The sequence below is a fragment of the Mustela nigripes genome, chromosome 1 (genome assembly GCF_022355385.1).
Source record: "Mustela nigripes isolate SB6536 chromosome 1, MUSNIG.SB6536, whole genome shotgun sequence".
Classification (NCBI taxonomy): Eukaryota; Metazoa; Chordata; class Mammalia; order Carnivora; family Mustelidae; genus Mustela; species Mustela nigripes.
The window spans coordinates 42,031,974-42,049,940 of NC_081557.1; the positions used below are offsets into that span (position 1 = coordinate 42,031,974).

The 17,967-nt window shown below is 53.4% G+C and overlaps 1 protein-coding gene across 4 annotated transcripts in view; it reads left to right on the top strand.

The window, feature by feature from the left end:
* DENND2B (DENN domain containing 2B) overlaps nucleotides 1–17,967 on the top strand; it is a 150,984-nt gene that overhangs the window by 123,741 nt on the left and 9,276 nt on the right. For all 4 annotated transcript variants that reach the window (XM_059408744.1, XM_059408755.1, XM_059408737.1 and 1 more), the window contains 9 exons: nucleotides 4,615–4,766; nucleotides 6,223–6,438; nucleotides 7,356–7,452; nucleotides 8,049–8,093; nucleotides 9,050–9,234; nucleotides 10,671–10,780; nucleotides 11,002–11,071; nucleotides 13,869–13,946; nucleotides 14,524–14,664. In XM_059408744.1, the coding sequence (XP_059264727.1) occupies nucleotides 4,615–4,766; nucleotides 6,223–6,438; nucleotides 7,356–7,452; nucleotides 8,049–8,093; nucleotides 9,050–9,234; nucleotides 10,671–10,780; nucleotides 11,002–11,071; nucleotides 13,869–13,946; nucleotides 14,524–14,664 (1,094 nt within the window). The remainder of the gene's footprint in view (nucleotides 1–4,614; nucleotides 4,767–6,222; nucleotides 6,439–7,355; nucleotides 7,453–8,048; nucleotides 8,094–9,049; nucleotides 9,235–10,670; nucleotides 10,781–11,001; nucleotides 11,072–13,868; nucleotides 13,947–14,523; nucleotides 14,665–17,967) is intronic.

Below are 17,967 nucleotides of genomic sequence, written 5' to 3' on the forward strand. Positions count from 1 at the left end.
GTGAGCTTCAGGCTGGGCCTGTTTGGATTAACCAACTCTTACCCTGCTTTGCTTGCACAGGGACAGACAAAGCTTTGTTTTGGGTGTGTGATCATGGGCTTGTGGGGGACAGGGAGCTCCTGTGTTAAATCTCCATCTTGGGGACCAGTTGATTGGATTGGAGTTGCTGGTCGGTTAGAAGTTGAGGTTTAGTTGGCCCAGAAATGAACATGTCTTCTCTATGATCAGTGGACTTGAACGAGAAGCCTTGGGGAATTTGTTGGACTCCCGCCCACATCAGGCATGACGCCTGGGGACCTGGGGTGGGATATTCCGAGACAGGCTGAGGTTTGTCCTGCTAATTTGCAATAGAGGGGTTCAAAAATAAAGTTACTGCCTTGCTGCTTCCTGGGCTGTTAATTCTCGCCTGTCCAATTTGACATCTGCCCCTGGAAGATGCTGCCGTCCCACAAAACCTTATAATCGTTTGCATTCTGAGGCTGACACTTAAAAATGCACCGAAGGAAGCAGCTTATTAGGGAGTTATGTGGAGTGGCCTCGGCGCCTGACCAGGGAGCCTGGACTGCATTCCTGCAGAGATTCCCACTCCCAGCAGCTAGTTGGGGCTGAGGGAGCGTTTCCAGGAACTTGAGCGGGATGGGAGCTGGGGATAGGGCCGGTCAGCCTGACTGCAAAGCTTTTGGAGCTTCTGCTCTCTCCGTCTTCTCTCACTTGTCCCCAGGCTGGAAAGTAGGAAGGCACAAAGGGTACCTAACAACACCAAGGCTGTAGGCTGGCCAGTTGGAGAAGGGTGTCCCGGCTTGGAGGGTAGGTAACAGTTGGCTCCTTAGAGCTCCGCATCTGATGTACTGTGTGTTGGCGGGGAGAAGGGGTGGTTGGACCTTTATCCTGGCCCTCTCCGCTGCGTGAAGGAGGGGAAGAGGCTGAGCACCAGCACAAGCAGCTGGTTGGAACCAGGACAGGTTTTGACAGGGAAGCTACAGACCCTGTGCCCTAGCCAGGGCACGGTCAAGAGGCTTAGGATTCTGTGGAAAGAAATCCTCAGTGTCTGCGCACTTACACACCTCTTCCCTGACTGGTTCTTCTAGTTGTGCGTGTGTGAGTGAGTGTGGGTTGTTGTGTGTGGTTCATGACCAAAGGAGCTGTGGGGAGGAGCGGGGGCAGGGCTGGGTGGGGCTGGTTTCTTCCTTCAAGAGGATCCCTATGCTAAGTTTGGGCTCTGACAAGCCCCTTTAAAAGAGTGCAAAGCAGAAATTCTTGGCGATGCCCTTGTTCCATATCTCATCAGCAAAGCTGGGAAGGGTTGAGACCTCTGGCTTCCCCAGCTGGGCTTGATGAGATGGGGCTGCTCAGGGTCTGGCTTCTGGAACAGGGCCTTCCTCTCCCACTCCTCTCCTCAAGCAGTCAGTGCGGATCGGCCTCCAGCAGTCCGTGTGGGTAGGAATGCAGGTGACGGTCTGGTGGTCTGCCAGGCTTCCTGTCTCCCATCTATGCCCCTGCTAACTCTTCACCATTTCTCTCCACTCAGCTGTAGCTACTCTAGCCTTGCTGTGGCTTGCTCCCGGGAAGGAAGTTCTGAGCCCTATTCCACAGCCTCCTGCCTCTCCCAACTCTGAGCCATTGCTTTGGGATTAATTTTCTCCCAGCAGGTTCAGGTGTGGTTCGCCTTGGGGCCCACTTGGTATCTGCATATTATCCCCATCCCCTGGGCATCCTTATTACCTGGAAGGATGACAGGGAATATGTCCGTGAGACAGCTCCAGAACAGTGGCTGGGAATAATCTAGGACATGGAGAGTAGCAGGTGAACGAGGGCTGTGAGGGCCCAGCTAAGGCTGGGGAGGCAGGGCTTGGGCTGGGGCCAGCAGTCATTTCCTGGAGCGGTGATGAGTGGCCTGATTCTATCAGAGAGAATTTGAAACATTGCTGAAGAAAGAGGCTGGTGTTAAGGCTGGGAAGGCAGGAGGAACAGGCTTTTGAGGCTTTCCTGAAATTTTGTTTCCAGAGGCAACGTTAGTATTGAGACCCTGGTGTTCCCACCTGTTTCCTCCCAGGTTGTCTTCGATGTGCCTCAGTGTTGTGCAGCTATTACTTCCCTGGGCTTTGGTCTCCTGCATCTTTTCCTTGGAGTGTTGGATTTTGTATCCATGTTCAAAGCTCTGATCCCTTGGGAAGAAAGGAGGAGAAGGAGAGAGGGAGGGAGAAGGAAGGAATGAAGGGAGTTTGCCTTGGGAGTCATGTCATGGCACTCCCAATCTAGTAGAAAGTTTAGAAACATCTATCTAAAGCAATGGTTCCTAACAGGGCAGGGGGTAATTACATCCATCCAACCCATTAATCCATCCATCCATCCATCCTTCCTTCGTTCCTTCCTTCTTTCTGTCTTTCCATTGCTCCTTCCTCCCTCTGTGCCCCCTGCCATCCATCCATGCCTGCATTTATCCTTCTGCTCAGGGAACATTTGGCAGTGTCTGGAGACATTTTTGGTTCTTAGAACTGAGGGGATGCTACGGTCATCTAGTGGATTGAGGCCAGGGTTGCTGCTAAGCATCCCACAAATGCGCAGGCGAGCCCACCACTGCAACAATCATCCAGCCCCAAATGTCAGTACTTTGGACAAACTCTAACCTAAAGCAGTTGAGTCAGGGTCATCATATTGATTCAGGGATGATGATAAGGACTCTGGCGGGTCAGCCATCCAGCCCAAGGCAGTCTGGATTTGATGAGCTTGTAATGAATGTTCTTCCTGCCCCCATCAGAACAGTGATGCTCTGGCCCCATTTCCCAGGGTCAGGAAGATTGTGTCCCGGCACTCTTGACTCCTGAATCCTCCCACCTCATCAATACAGGTCATATGTTGGAAACAGACCAAGAAGAACTGGGTGTCTCCTGCCTCCTCCCTAAGTGCCCAGAGTGGGGTAGGCTGGATGCCAGTTTTGATGCTTGGCTTCTAGAGCAGGGTTGCTGGCCGGCTCTGCTTAGTCAGGACTCTGGAATGGAGACTGGTCATCTTTCTAGCATGGCAGTGTTACAGGAAAACGTCTGCTCAGTTGCTGAGGACTCGGCTTGGTGCTGGGAATCACTTCCTCCTGTCCCAGATCCTCTCTTGACCCGTTCTTGACTCACTTTCAAGAGATTTGTGTGGCTTCCCTGGTGGCTTGAGTAGGTGTGACAGAAATCTAACTTTCACACCTCTTCCTTCCCCCTACCTCTGCGAAAGCATTTCCTCAGTAGTTTTCCATGGTAGTAATAAGTAGATACCCCCAGTTTGACTTTGGAAATTGAGAATTCTGTAAGCATATAGGGATTGGTTTTTCTCCTGTGTCGCATCCTAGGAAAGCCTACAGTCTCAGCAGCCTTATTTCTAGTCCTGTAGCTTTTTCCTCACCTGCTCTCCAAGAAGTGGTGTCTGAACTCCCCTGGGGTGTGAGGTACACCTGGGCATCTGCAGGCTCAGCAGTCACCAGCTTCCAACCCGCTGCGGAACAGGGAGAAGAGGAGTGAGCCCCGGTCTCTTTGTGTATGCTGCCCCCAGCAGAGGGTAGCATATATTTGTTGGTCACCAGTTGCCTGGGTCCCCAGTCCCAGACAGGGATGTCCATGTGGCAGGGAGGATATGGAAAGATAAAAGAAGGGGAGCAGAGGGCCACATTCACTCTCATTGCCCACAGATCCGTGGCAGGAGGCACGTGGTGTTCTGAGGCGTAGAGAAGTCCAGGTTTGGGCTGCAGGGAGAAGGGCAGGTGCGTAGGGCTCTGGGATGGAGATGCTTTTACAGGCAGGGACTGTGCTTTCTGCTCCCTGAGATTGGCTGACAGTGCCAGGATGGTGCCTGCTGCCAGGGATCTTAGCCATTCGTCCTGAGAAGCTCAAACTCCCCACCCCACCTCTTTGGCAGGGATGGCTAGCAGGCCTTTCACACCTCCCCTGTGTCACAGCAGGAGGGCTTGTTACAAAAGGGGATTGAAGACCATTCTCTTATTGTAAGGCCAGTGGTGGAGTAAACAGTGACCCTGTAGTGAGAGTGCTGTCACTACTTGGCTTGCCCCTGTTCTGGTGTGGGGTTACCTGTGGACCAGATGGAAGAGCTGCCCTGAGAGAGTTGGTACATAGGACAGTCAGTGGGAGGGAGGCCTGCCAGCCCCCTGCTCCTTGTAGTTAGGTTTGTTCCTCCGTGCCCAGCCTCTGGAGTGGGTCCTCAGGGGGCATCTGCAGTAGGACAGCCATGTGACCTCTGAAAGCCTTTCCTACCTTGAACTGTGCATCTCTGGGGCTTTCACAGCAGGAGGCCTGGAGCTAAGGAATGAAGCCCGGTGTTGGCTTTGTCCTCTGGCTGGGCACAGGCAGGGTAGCTGAGCCAGTCTTGTGCAATCTCTGAATTTATAAAGCAGAGGCCAGACGAGGCTGAGCTGAACTGGGGGCGGGGGGTTTGCTTCTGGACTTGGAGCTGGGATCTGTTTGTAGCCTCCCCGCAGCAGACGGGCAGCTGTATGACTCATGGGCTGAAGGGCCAGGCAGAAGCCATTCTCTTTGGTTCACAGGAATTCTGCTTGTTTATTTGTGAGTGTGTTTCCTCCTTCCCTTCTCCTAGTCTCTGACTTCTCCCCCTCTGCAGGAGATCTGCCCAAGGAGAATCCATATGAGGATGTGGACTTAAAGAGCCGAAGAGCAGGACGAAAATCCCAGCAACTGTCTGAAAACTCCTTGGACTCTTTGCACAGGATGTGGGGTCCTCAGGACAGGAAGTACAACAACCCACCCACTCAGGTAATGGCAGCCCCGACTTGGGCCAACACAAGGGCCACAGTGGAGGCCTGTCCTGCCAGGGTGTGGGCCTGCTTCCACTCCCACTCTTTCCTTCACTAATACTTGGCAAAGGAGGTGACCTCAGGGAAGAGCTCTGCATGCGGGGACTTCTGCCACGTTGAAATCCTCGTGGGCACCCTGCCCTCCGTGCTCCCCTTCACTACTTGTGCTCTGCGCTGCAACACGAGCCCCAGCTGCCTCCTGTCCTGTCATTGCTCCTGCTCCCTTTCTGTGGGTAACAGGAAGACGGGACCCTGGTTGGAGTCTTGGTATTCAGCAGCTCTGGCAGAAATGATCTCAGTACTGACATTCGGGGGCCAGGCATAGGCCCAAGAACCAGATATGGAGAGCTAGATAGGTGTCTGCCAGACCTGGAGCCACTCATGTTGGAGGGAATTAAGACTGAATCGTCAAGAAAAGGGCTGATAGAAGGCAGGATGAGAAAAAAGGTGAAGAGTCCAAGGAGACTGTTAGACTCTAGCTCATTCTGGCCTTGTCCAGGGTGGACAGGGGGCAGGAGAAGAAGGCAGGAGGCGCTTTCTTGGACCTACCCAGGCAACTCTAATTCTCTTTGCAAATGGAGGGACCTGGACATTTTATAACATTGGCTAGAGAATACAGAGATGGTTTCTTCTGGCTTTGGAGTGATATAATCATTTTTACAAAAGATTCACCTTTCTCATGAGCTATGTTCAAACAGGCCCCCACTGAATTTGTGTGGCCAGCCTGACTGGGTGGGAGGACGACTGGCTGAACAGTGATGAAGGATGATGCCAGGTGCAGAAAGTGGGTGGGAGGTGGGCTGAGTGGGCAGGGGTGCTGCCTTGCTAGCAGGCAGCGGGATCTGTGGAGAGTAAGGTGCCTCGGAATAAGGGTGCTGGCTTCGACTGAGGGAGTAGATCGGGGCTGGGGAGGGGCAGCTGCAGTGAAGGAACCACCTGGCTGGGAGGCCCACCTTGCCAGGCTTTGGGAGTGAGAGCCCAGGGCCCTTATGTTCTGCCTAGAAAAGGTGAGCAGGGCCAGGCTGCTATGTGGATTATGGCCTCTGCTAAGGAAGCGTTTTAGGACTGGCTGTGGGAAGGAGATGACCTCTGTCAACCAGGCTGAATACTGAGCCAAGGCTAAGCCTTGTCCCAAAGCTCAGGAGGAGCCCCCAGAATTCCCGCTTGTCCTTCTCTTTCCACTCAGATGAGAGCCCAGTTTTTTAGCCTCTGTTTTCTTTTCTCTGGTAGAGGTGGTTCGGCTTCCTTTGTGGAAGCCGTGTCTCATCTAGCCCTGACCTGCTGATGAGCCGCTGAGGTCTTACGAGAGGAAATCCAGGCAGAGGGAAATTCCAGGGTGGGATTCAGAGGAGCCAGGGATGCCAGCCAAGGCATATGTGCTGAAGCCCTCTCCCACGTCTTCTCCCCCGTACCAGCTCTCCCTGAAACCCAGCAGCCAGTCCCTGCGCAGTGGGAACTGGTCAGAAAGGAAGAGCCACCGGCTGCCGCGATTACCCAAGAGGCACAGCCATGACGACATGCTGCTGCTGGCTCAGCTGAGCCTGCCGTCTTCACCCTCCAGCCTCAATGAGGACAGCCTCAGCACCACCAGTGAGCTGCTGTCCAGCCGCAGGGCCCGCCGCATTCCTAAGGTAGCCTCCCCAGAGGGGCCACCCGGGGCTGGCTGGGCAGGCGGGCAGGCAGGTGGGCAGCTCTCTCCTCCTCTTCCTTCCCTAATCCAAGGCTGCTTCCTCAGTTCTCCTTGAATAAATTCTGGGCCCTTGCGCTGGCCTTTCTTTTTCACCTGGTTAATTCCCTGTCTTATTAACAGAGATGCAATAAGGGGTTCGTGGGTGCACAGATGTTAGGGGAGGGGCAGACTGGGGAGCACTCCTTGCCATTGAGTGACCGGAAGCCAGTCCTTTAGGAGACTCCCCACTGGTGGAGTGTGCACTTGGAGATCTCTGTGTATACATAAACACTTCTAGGCTTTGAAGGGCCTAAGACTCAAACTTGAGTCTTTCTTTCTCCGACTCTCAGAATTAAGAGTTTTCTGCAATGAGTTGCATACACAGGCAGTCAGACCCAAATCCCCAGCCCAAAGCAGCAGGATTTAGCCAAATGGTATTTTTAGCCTGCAAACAATGCTTGGGTATATTGGGAATTAGCTCCTTCCTGTCGTGGCCCCAGGTTATAGCCTAGAGGGAAAGGCTCCAGTCCTTGTTCCTGTTATTACGTCTGAAGAGCTCTTTTGTCTCCGTTGGTTCAGTGACTCTAGGGACCCAGAAGCTCCCATCCTGTGTAGTTTGATCACAGTTCCTTCCTCTGGGGAGCTAAGTTTAACATTCTTGTGTAGGAGCGGGAGACCACTTAGGGGATGAGGGAGAGGAGAGCTACCGGCCAGTCTGCACTTGGGGTCAGTGCAGCAGGGAGACCAGAACTGGGCCCCAGTGTGGGGAGGGCAGAAAGCATGCACCTTGAGGGAACAAATGGGTTACTAATCAGCCTTCTTAGAAATAGGGGCAGCTGGTGTTAGGGTTATCTCACGTTCCCTGCTTTTCTCACCCAGCTTGTCCAAAGAATTAACTCCATCTACAATGCCAAGAGGGGAAAGAAGAGGTTAAAAAAACTGTCTATGTCCAGCATTGAGACAGCATCACTGAGAGGTAGGCCTTGGTGTCTGAGTGGTTCGGGTATCGGGGGCCCTTGGGCAGTAGGAACAGGGAGAGGTACATACTAGCCTCAGTTTACCCTTCTGTGGGCCAATCCCAGGATCCTCCTGCCTTCTAGGAGGGTAGAGTCCCCCCAAGAAACGGCACATAGAAAGGGAGGGCCAAACAAGGAAGGAAGCCATGGGTTGGGTTAGTTCAGGCACTGGGCTGTGAGGCCCTGATGAGGGAGGTGGATGTGGGATTCTGGTTCTGCCAAAAGGAAAGGCCAGACTTACTGAGCACTGTGGTCTGTTTCCCATTTCAAATCTTGGCCTCCTGGAGGTAGTCCCAGTGATCCAGGCCTGTAGGCTTCTCTGCTGTCTCGGCCTCCAGCTCAGGCCTTCAGTAGCTTCCCCCAGATCAGGACTGGATGGAGAGGGGTTTGTATAGCAATTAGCACCTGTGGTTTGAGCTCAAAGGGACCCTGGGCCTTGGGGGCCCAGAAGAGGTAGGATTCATCCTTTGTGAGAAGAGCTGGGAGGGGGGCCCAGGAAACATTGGCTGTGGAGCAGTGGCTCAGCAAGTGTGCACTCCTGCTGTTACTTTTACAGATGAGAATAGTGAGAGCGAGAGCGACTCTGACGACAGGTTCAAAGGTGAGGCCTGGAACCCCTTCCCAGCCCTGGCTGTAGAGTCACCCCCCCTCCTCTGCATGTATAGTTCCCACGTCCCCAGCTGGCCTGCTTTGGAGGGGCCACAGGCAGGCAGGATAGCAGCTGATGGAGCAAAGAGCTCCAGGGAAGTCCCCTCCTACTGTATGCAAGGCAGCCCCATGACGGTTGAACTCAGACAGCCGCCTTCACCTGGACTTCCCCAAGGTATTGTCCGTGAGAATTGGGTGTTGATTTGCCTGGTAAATGCTGCGAATCTGGAGGGTCAGAAGTGGGTTTAGAAGATTACAAGTACCTCTTCTGGCTTTAAGAATTGTGCCCGTCTGAGGAAACTGGTCCTCTAGAGGCATTGAGACTACTAACCCCCCATATCCACAGAGAGGACTGACACCTCCCTGAAAAGGTTCTGGGAACTTCCCGTTCCAGCAGCCTTGGATGAATCTCTATTTTTTCTCTCCTGGGAAACCTGTCTAGACTTTCCTGGAGGGTTAAAGTCTATGGGAGCTAGCTCCCTTCTTCCATCCTCTACTGGTTTTCCCTGGGGTAGGGACAGGGACAAAAAGTCCAAGGACTCTGAGAGGGGCCCGGGATGAAGCCTGCATGGTGGTTCCTATCTTCTCCTGTTGGTACGAGGCAGGGGTAGGTGGGTGCCTGGGTTTTGCCTGGCTTAGGCAGTCCTGTCAGCCCCAGCCCAGCCTCCAGAAGGCCCAGAAGGCCTAGCATAGCAGCCCCCCATTGCAGGGCAGGGCCTCTGCATAGGCATAGATGCTATGCTCCTGCCACTTCAGCCCCAGACCCAGCTGCAAGAGGTGGTCAGACCAGGCTTCTGCACTTATAGGTGGTCCACAGAGGCAAAGCCCGAGACTGGGGTTGGGGGGGCGCTGATGTGGGGTCTGTGAGGGTCCAGTCTGCCTGTCCCCTGACATACAACCTGCCCGCAGCCCACACGCAGCGCCTGGTCCACATCCAGTCAATGCTGAAACGCGCACCCAGCTATCGGACTCTGGAGCTGGAACTGCTTGAGTGGCAGGAGCGGGAGCTTTTCGAGTACTTTGTGGTGGTGTCCCTCAAGAAGAAGCCATCTCGAAATACCTACCTCCCTGAAGTCTCCTACCAGTTTCCCAAGGTGAGGCCATCTCTCCCCCATCCCGCTCCTCCTCTGGCACCTTCTGTCTGCCTGGGCTATCTCTAGGGCAAGAGAGATCCTGTTCCTGCCATCGCCACTTACCTCGCAGTGACAGCCCCGAGCCTGGTGCCTGCCAGCTCGCTGGGGAGAGAGGCGTTCTGAGCCGTGGGTTTGGGCCAGTACTTGTTCAGAGGGTGAGGGCACAGAGAACACCTCTTAGTATGCTTAGAATAAAACCCAAATTGGTTATAAGGATGGCACGGGGCCTGGTGCTTCTACTTTATTTCTCTTTTTTAAACTACTTTATTGAAACTTAATTCACATACTATATAATTCAGCTATTTAAAGTATACAATTCAGGACCCCTGGGTGGCTCAATCGGTTAAGTGGCTGTCTTCAGCTCAGGTCATGATCCCAGGGTCCTGGGATTGAGCCTCGTATTGGGCTCCCTGCTCGGTGGGGAGTCTGCTTCTCCTTCTGCCAGCTCATGCTCTTTCTCTGTATACAATTTAGTGACTTTTAGTATATTCAGAGTTGTAAAATGAATATTAGAACATTTTTTTTAAAAGATTTTATTTTAGAGAGAGAGAGTGCAAGCAAGTAGGGGGAGGAGCAGATTGGAAGGTAGAGAGAGAGAATCTGAAGCAGACTCCATGCCCAGCATGGAGCCTGGCACGGGGCTTAATCTCACAACCACGAGATCATGACCTGAGCCAAAACCAAGAGTTGGACGCTTACCTGACTGAGCCACCAAAGTGCCCCTGAAACATATTTTTATCACCCCAAATGGAAACTCTGTACCCTGTTAGCTGTCACTCCCCATCCCCCCACCTGCATTCCCTCTCACCACACCTTGCCTGCCCATCACCAGCCAGCCAGCCAGCCAGCCTGGCCTCCTTGCTCTTTGCCTCTGCCCGGAATGTTCTTTCTTTAGCTCTGCACATTGCTGCCGGCTCTTTTTCATTCCTCATTCTCCTCCCAGATAGTACCTCTTCCAGGAGATCTTTCCAGATACCTAAAGTATCCCTCCTCCTGCCCAGTTCCCTCTGTCACAGCACCCTATTTCTTTCTTTTGTGGCAAGATCTCCTTTGGAGATTTTGTTGTCGATTGCTCACTCTCCTGACCAGAATGTGCAGGGACGGGGACCTTGTCCACTTTGTTTTCCATCAGTAGCCCTAGCATGTGACACAGGGCCAGGGGCCACATAGAAAAAGCGCTCACTTGGCACATACTGAATGAATAGATGATGACTCAGCTCTCTCCAGACCTCTCTGTAGGAATCGGGAATGGGGACAGGATTGCTGAGGAGCATGCCAGTTGGTAGGATGCCATCTAGAGCTCTCAGGACAGGAGATGCTTCTCTGCTCCCCTCCCCTACCAACCAAGGATCCATGTCTTCTCTTGTCTATCTCTCCCCATTTTCCTCTCCCTGCAGCTGGACCGACCCACCAAGCAGATGCGGGAGGCAGAGGAGAGGCTCAAGGCCATTCCCCAGTTTTGCTTCCCTGATGCCAAGGACTGGCTTCCTGTGTCCGAGTACAGTAGGTGAGGCGTGGCCTGGTCTGGCTGAGGTGAGGCAGGAAGGGGACACAGCCTCCTTGCCTCCCACAGCAGGGGCAACTGCGTGGGACACACCTGAGTCCCAGCCTCCACTTTTACAGCAACCTAGCCCTTCTCCTCCTCCCTGGGAGGGCATTCCCTCTTCTTGGGTGCTGTTTCCTGGGTCCTCTGATCCTTCCCTGATGCCAGACCCCTCCCCGTTCCAGTGAGACTTTCTCTTTCATGCTGACTGGGGAAGATGGCAGCAGACGCTTTGGCTACTGCAGGCGCTTACTGGTGAGTAGGGCCATGTGGTCCTTGGGGGACTGGGCCACAGTGTGTATGTATGTGTGCGTGCATGTGCGTGTACACATGCACACGCACCTTCTTCAACTCTAGTTTGTGTGAGATTCTGCATTCTGCTTCCTTGTATGCTTCTTGAGGCCACCCTCAACACAGACAACATGTGCATATAGGCACACTGATGAGGCACTCCTGGGATGGCAGGACTCGGAGTGACCCTTCCAATCTAAGATAAACTGCACTACGAGGAGAGAGTGGATCACCTTCTACTGATATGTCCTGTTTTCAACTTTCCTACACTTTTTCTTCTCATTCATTTCCCTCGGGCTCTGGGGCCCTGGATACTGAAGCCAGATTGCAGGATCATATCAACCCAGCAGCATACCTGGCCCATAACTGGCCAGCTGAGTGAGGAGGCATCCTGTCCATGGTCTGCTAGTGCTGGAGGCTAAGGAGGGACAGAGCAGTACCTTCTGTGGGATTCTGGGAGAGGTGCCTTGAACAGGTGAAAGGGAGGGTTTTGAAAGTATAAACCATGTTATATAGAAAGAAGCCCATGCCCATCTCCCTTCTCATTAGTCCTAGGAAGTAGGGATCCCCAGGTCCCCAGGTTCCCAGGTCCCCAGCCCTGGGAAGTAGTAGTAGTATCTTGAGGTAAGGTAAAGAGAGATTCCTGTTGCACTTTCCTCTGGAATTCACTAGGGATGTTGTTGGTTTGGGGTATCAGCAGTGTTTCAGGACTCCCATGCCTTAGTGGGACAAGGACTCACTAGATATCTAGCCAGTCTAGGGGTAGATGAGAAGGATCCTAGGCAAGGGTCATGTATAGCAGGGACCCCAGACAAAGGATCTTGGGCCATTTATTAATTCATTTATTCATTCATTCTGAAACACATCCCATACTCCCACTGAGGGTCAGGCAACATGTTAAGGGCACCTAAAGAGGAGTTTGACTTGAATTCAATCCAATCCTCAAGAAAATTTAGATAGTCTAATAGAGGAGGCCAGCCTTTGAATGTAGAAGGGAAGACAAAGGGAATAGGCTATTATTTAGGACCTATTGTGTTCCAGGCTAGACGCTTTAAGTATGTCATCTTCTTGAATCCTTATAGTAGTTTATGAAGTAGTACTATGTCAGTTTCTGTAGATTAAGAAATTAAGACTTGGGGGGAATAACTGCCCAGGATCACACAGCCAGTGAAACACAAGCCGGGGCTGACTCTAAGTTCTTTAACACCAGGTCTGATACTCTTGGATCGCCCCAGAGGGTAGTCTGGGCGAAGGGATATTTGGATACTGACTGCCCGGTGAGCAGGGCTAAGGGGATGTGGAGCAATGCAAATGCCAGGTGGGGAGCCAGGCAGAGGCCAGCTTGCCACAGGTTCACCTGTGCCCAGAGAGGAGCATTCCAAGGACTGCTTTTGCAGGAATAGTGATGGAGCAGAGCTGCTCCTTTGCAGCGGGCCTGCCGCCCCCAGGGAAGAGCATGTTTGTCCTGGCGTGCTCGTGCTCAGAGAGGGCCTGGGCTGGGTCCCTGCCAAGGGGGCTGGCACTAGCTCGGCATTCCTGCAGATTGGACACAATGATTCTAACCCAAATCCCACATACTTGATTTAATCACTTGGGGCTTTAGGGGAGGCGGGGGAGAAGGAAAGAGAGAGGAGTGAGTTTCAGGCCTAATATGGACAAAAACAGATTCTGCCTTCTCTTTAGATCTGTGACGTGTGGCCAGCAGGTTTGGAAACTGAAATAGACCCATCTGCATTTGCTTAGCGGCCTGCGTGAGGGGCCAGCACCTGCTGCTCTGCTCCCTCCCTACTTGGCCTTGCCAGGCACTCAGGCCTCGGAGCCAGAGGCAGCCACAGCCACAGAGCCCTGCCAGCCCCTGGCTGGAGAAGTAGACTCCTGTGGCCTCACCCCAACCCACATTTGGGGGCTCCAGGCCTGGGGCGCTCTTAGTGCACATCTCCTCCAGCCATGCACTTTGCCAATCCCCTTTTTTCTTTGTTCTCTCCTAGCATACCTCTGTTCTGTGTCTTTGTGTCCCTTTCCCTTCCGTGTCGGGTCAGAAAGCAGCATGCGTTAGAGGTGAGACAGTAAATCTGAGGCCAAAACAGACTCCTGGATCTATGACTTTTAGATGTATGGCTCACTCTCTTTGTGACTCAGTTTACTCATTCTACAAAACGCAGGTGGTAGTGCCTGTGCACTACCTCTCACAGGCAGTTTTAGAGTACTAAGCCTGGGCCTCAGATATGGTAGGCTTTCAACAAATAGTAGTTTGCGGCTCTTATCCATGTTCAGTTTGTCTTACTATAACAGGGTGGATTAAGGAAGGGAGGTAAGGAGAACCTAGAATGGGGCTGTTTTACAGAATGTTCCCTGTGAGGGATGGGGGACTCCGTGGCTTGCTCTGAGGAATGTATACAGGTTCCTCTCATGACCACTGTGTCCTCTGGATTCCCAGCCTTCACCTTGTAAATCCACAAATCACCCTATAGCTTCTGCCGGGCTGCTTCCTTCTTCACCAGCCTCTGTCAGCGTCCTCCTGGGAGGAGCTCAGCAGGAGTCTGGAACCTTGGGCTGGAAGACCCAGTAGAGGCTAGAGCCTTCCCCTGGAGGGTGTCAGCCTTTCCTCTGGGGGCTTGGTTGAGTAGCGGTTAGAAGAGGCTTGCTATCATCCACTAGAAGATCAGTCCTTAGTCCTCCGTTCCCCGGGAAAAGGAGCCAGATGTAGTAATTGTGGCTTCTCTGTATCTGTCTGTCTCTCCTCCGCCTCGTCCCGACCCAGCCGAGTGGGAAAGGGCCTCGGTTGCCAGAGGTATACTGTGTCATCAGCCGCCTTGGCTGCTTCGGCTTGTTTTCCAAGGTAAGAGGGCTGTGGGTTACTTCCCTCCCCTTTCCCCAGCTGACAGCTCCCACAGGAATATCTGTGGCCAGCTCAGATGAGAAAACCACCTGTGTGTGCGAGCAAGCGAGCGGGCGGGTGTGAGCAAGAGAATGCAAGAGCAAGCATAGGGAACTCGTGGACTCCTTCCTCTTCCCAAGCCTGGCTCCCCATCTGGCCAGCTCGCATCTCCCCAGCTCCTGTGCCAGCGTGGTCTGCCAGTGTCACAGTCCACTCTGAGCCCTGGATAGAGCCAGAGTCCTTTGGGAGAGAGAATCCCTTTGGGGAAACCAGGTGCCCAGGGACCCGACTCGAGAGTGGCATTTCATTTACCCACCTCCTGGGTGTGGGGCAAGCACGAGTTAGTGAGCAGAACAGTCATCGAGTGCCAAGGGAAGCAGGAAGGCTAGAGTGTAAAGCTGCTGGCGAGATAGCCCTTCTGTCCCCTAGCTTTTGGCCCCAGCTGGTCAGATGCCAGGCTGCCCTGTTCTCTGCCCAGGAGGTAGGGAAGGGCAGCGCCTGACACCCTTCCTCTTCTGGCTGCTGGCCGTGGGCACAGGTCTTAGATGAGGTGGAGCGCCGGCGTGGGATCTCTGCTGCCTTGGTCTATCCCTTCATGAGAAGTCTCATGGAGTCACCCTTCCCTGCCCCGGGGAAGACCATCAAAGTGAAGACGTTTCTTCCAGGTGCTGGCAACGAGGTAGGGATTTCTGCTGCCTCTTCTCTCAGACTGTGGATGGGGCCTGGAGGACGGCCTGCCTGGCCAAGGCTGCAGTCCTTGGGAGGGGCAGAGCACGGCCCCTTCCTCTCTCACCATGTGTGTATAGCTAATCAGTCAGGACTGGAAAAGTGAAGGACAGAACTGTCAATGGGGCCTAACTCCCCACAGCTCCTAGGGGGCCTTCCCTGACCTGCTGGGACTTGACTGCATTCCACCTGCCCACCTTTTATTCATTCATCAACTATTTACCGACAGTGCTCTCTCACAGTCAGGGATGGCGCCAGACCTTGGAGCAGCCATGAGGTTGAAGTGGGCCACAGCTCTGTCCCTGTGGAGTTCATCATCTCATGAGAGAGACCAATATTAAATACATGTGTCTGCTTTTAAGTAGATAATTCCTGAACTTTTTAAGTGCCAAGTGTGAGCATGGGAGTAAGAGTATGTGACGGGTGACCTATAACCTGCTTTAGGGGTCCCGGGAAGGCCCCTTCTGAGGAAGTGACTAAGATTAGTAAAGTCAGCTAAATGAAGTGGGGGAGGGAGACTATAAGAGAAGGGTGTGGATGGGAGAAGGTTATTCCAGGTGGAGAGGGAACAGTTCCTGCAAAGGCACTAGTTGGAAGAGTGACAAGGAACTGATAAAAGGCCAAGATGGTTAAAAGGGTGTGAGCAGGGCAGGATGGACAGCGAGGGCCACATCACAGTGTGCCTGCTAGGCTGAGTTAAGGATTTTAGAGTTTATCTAAGCAGGGTTATAAGATCTGAGATATATTTTTAAAAGCTCACTGTGGCTGCTCTGGAGATCACAGATTGGAGTGAAGGCAGGAGACCGGCTAGGCTCCTGTACGGAAGTGCAGACAGGAGATGATAGTAGCTTGGATTAAGGTGTGATAGAAAAGGTGAGAAGTAGGTGGATTAGAGACACATTTTAGAATGAGGATCAGAGTACTTTGTGTTGAGTGGAAATATGGAGTAAATATTAGGGAGATTTTTAAGGCTAATCCCAGCCTTTTGGCTCGAGTGACAGGGTAGCTGCTGGCCTGCTGCCTATGGAGGGAGTGGGCTCTGAGGAGGAAGTGGGAAGGTGGATTTTGTACGTGTTACATTAAAGATACCTGTGTGGCACCCAAGATAAGATGTTTCATAGCAGAAAGGATAGAAAAGGAAGAGAAGAGAGCCTGGGCTCGGTCCTCCTCGGACTTGGGGAACGCCCAACATCTGGGGATCCTGCAGAAGGGGAGGAGCAACCCCCAGGAGGGAAAAGACAGGAGGCTGAGGTCAGGATGGGGAATGGCCAGCTGCCTTGACAAGACTAGATCTTGGGGGAGCAGGGATGGAGGGGGCCAGATACCTGAGTGGAGTAAGTTGAGAAGTGAAGAGGGGTGAGAAAGTGGAAATAGCTTGTACAGACTTCTCTTCAAGAGGCTCGGTTGTGAAGAGGACTAGGGAAGGGGGCAGTGATTGAAAGGGGGAGTTTGCCGGAGATGGTCATCTGGAGGCTGGTGGGATTGGCCCCAGTGGAGGCAGAGGTGAAAGCAGATAGTCAGGAGAGGGAGGGAACAGTCAGACTGTGGCCCAGGAGGTGGCGGGGCTGTGGGATCCAGGGAGGGACTGGCTTCAGTTGGGAGAGACGGGCACTTCCTTGTGTGATGGCAGGGAAGGGCCAGGGCTGGTAGATTCTGGCTTCTGCCTGATGGCTTTGGTTTTCTCAAAATGGAAGAGAAGGTCATCCTCTGAGTGAGAGGTAGATGTTGGGCTTCGGGAGAGGGAAGAAGAAATGACTATTGTTGCAGAGAGCAGGAGAGGGTCTGACTAAAGAAACACGGGATGTGCTGGGAGTGGTGCGAAGGCCATTTCAGGGCTTTCCTTCAGCCTCTTTTCTGCCACCCTCCTCTGGAGGGACTTTAGGCTTCTTGAGAGGACTGGCGCAGGCTGATGGCTGGCCCTGCCCTGAGAGCCCAGCAGCTTGCCTGGGAGACCTTGAGATGGCCTCGCCCTCACCAGCCTCACTTCTCGTCACTCTAACTTGAATTGCTTACTGTCACTGAAACTTGCTTCGTTTTGCCTTGAACACTCTTCCCTTCTCTCCTTGGACAGCCCAAATGAAGTATCTTGTGCTCTAACCCCCCACCCCCCCACCCCCCCGCCGCCCGCCACCGCCGCCGCCATGAAGACAGGAATCATGGCTTCCTCCATCTTGGTTGTTTAGACTCAGTCAGCCCCATTGGACTGTGATCCTTGAGGGCAGGGATACATGAGAAGAGGTCCTATAGGATGCTTCTGGGAATTCTCATACCCTGGAGGGAGCCAGGACCCCAGGGGTGGTAGGAGCATGGCGCTATGCTACAGAGCCCGTCCTGTTGGACTGTGTGTAGGCTCTTGGGGGTGGAGGGGTGTGGGGGAGCCTCACTGTAACTTCTTGGGGCTAGGACAGGGGCTCATACAGAGGCCTCTTGTGTCCCCATGGTGTGGGTTTCCCTCAGGCCACATTCCGGGAGCATTTTGGGTGAGTGTGGCATTGTGCTCATCCCTGGGCCTTCTAGGAGGTCACCGGTGGTGGGAAAGGTAGTATCCACTGATTGCGGGGGCACCTTGTACCCATTTTGCTGCTTCTCTGGGAGCCAGAGGAATTGAATATTGAGCTAGGAGTTTGAACTCCCCTTGCTTAGACCCTGAGGAATAAATGAAATGATAGGGGCGAAAGCCCCTGGAAAAGAGCTCTGATGCCCTGGGCTCTATGAGGGAACCCATTTCTCACCCTGCTTAGCAGGAGGCCTAGACACCCTTGCTGCCCACAGGCACTGAGAGACCAAGGAGAACACGAAGCAGGCCCCTATGGCAGCTGCTTTGGCCTGGCCTGAGCTCCCGCAGTTCCTCCTGCTCTCACTGCTAGGGTCAGTTGCTACCCTTCACGCTCAGGACCACCTCCAGGGAAGTGACTTTTTGTGCCATAGCACCGACCTTGGGAGTGGCCTTGCACCCCCTGGAGGGCGGATGGCTGGGTCTGGCCCCCATAAAGTCCTGCTTCCTGGCACGGTAGTGGAGTAGCCAGCCTTTTCCTTGTGTTTTCCTTGTCCCTGGCACAGAGATTAGATGGCTCATGGAGATAGAGGCCAGAAGAGTAGCAAAAACGGGACCTCTGGAAGGAAGAGGGAGAGGACATGGTGACAAGGACACTAGCATTGCCTTCTGAGAGATGGCAGTCAAGGGATACGGAGATGCTGCTCTTCCTGTGGCCGGGGGAGCAGCAATGGAATCTGGTCAGCATGGGCGCCAAGACCT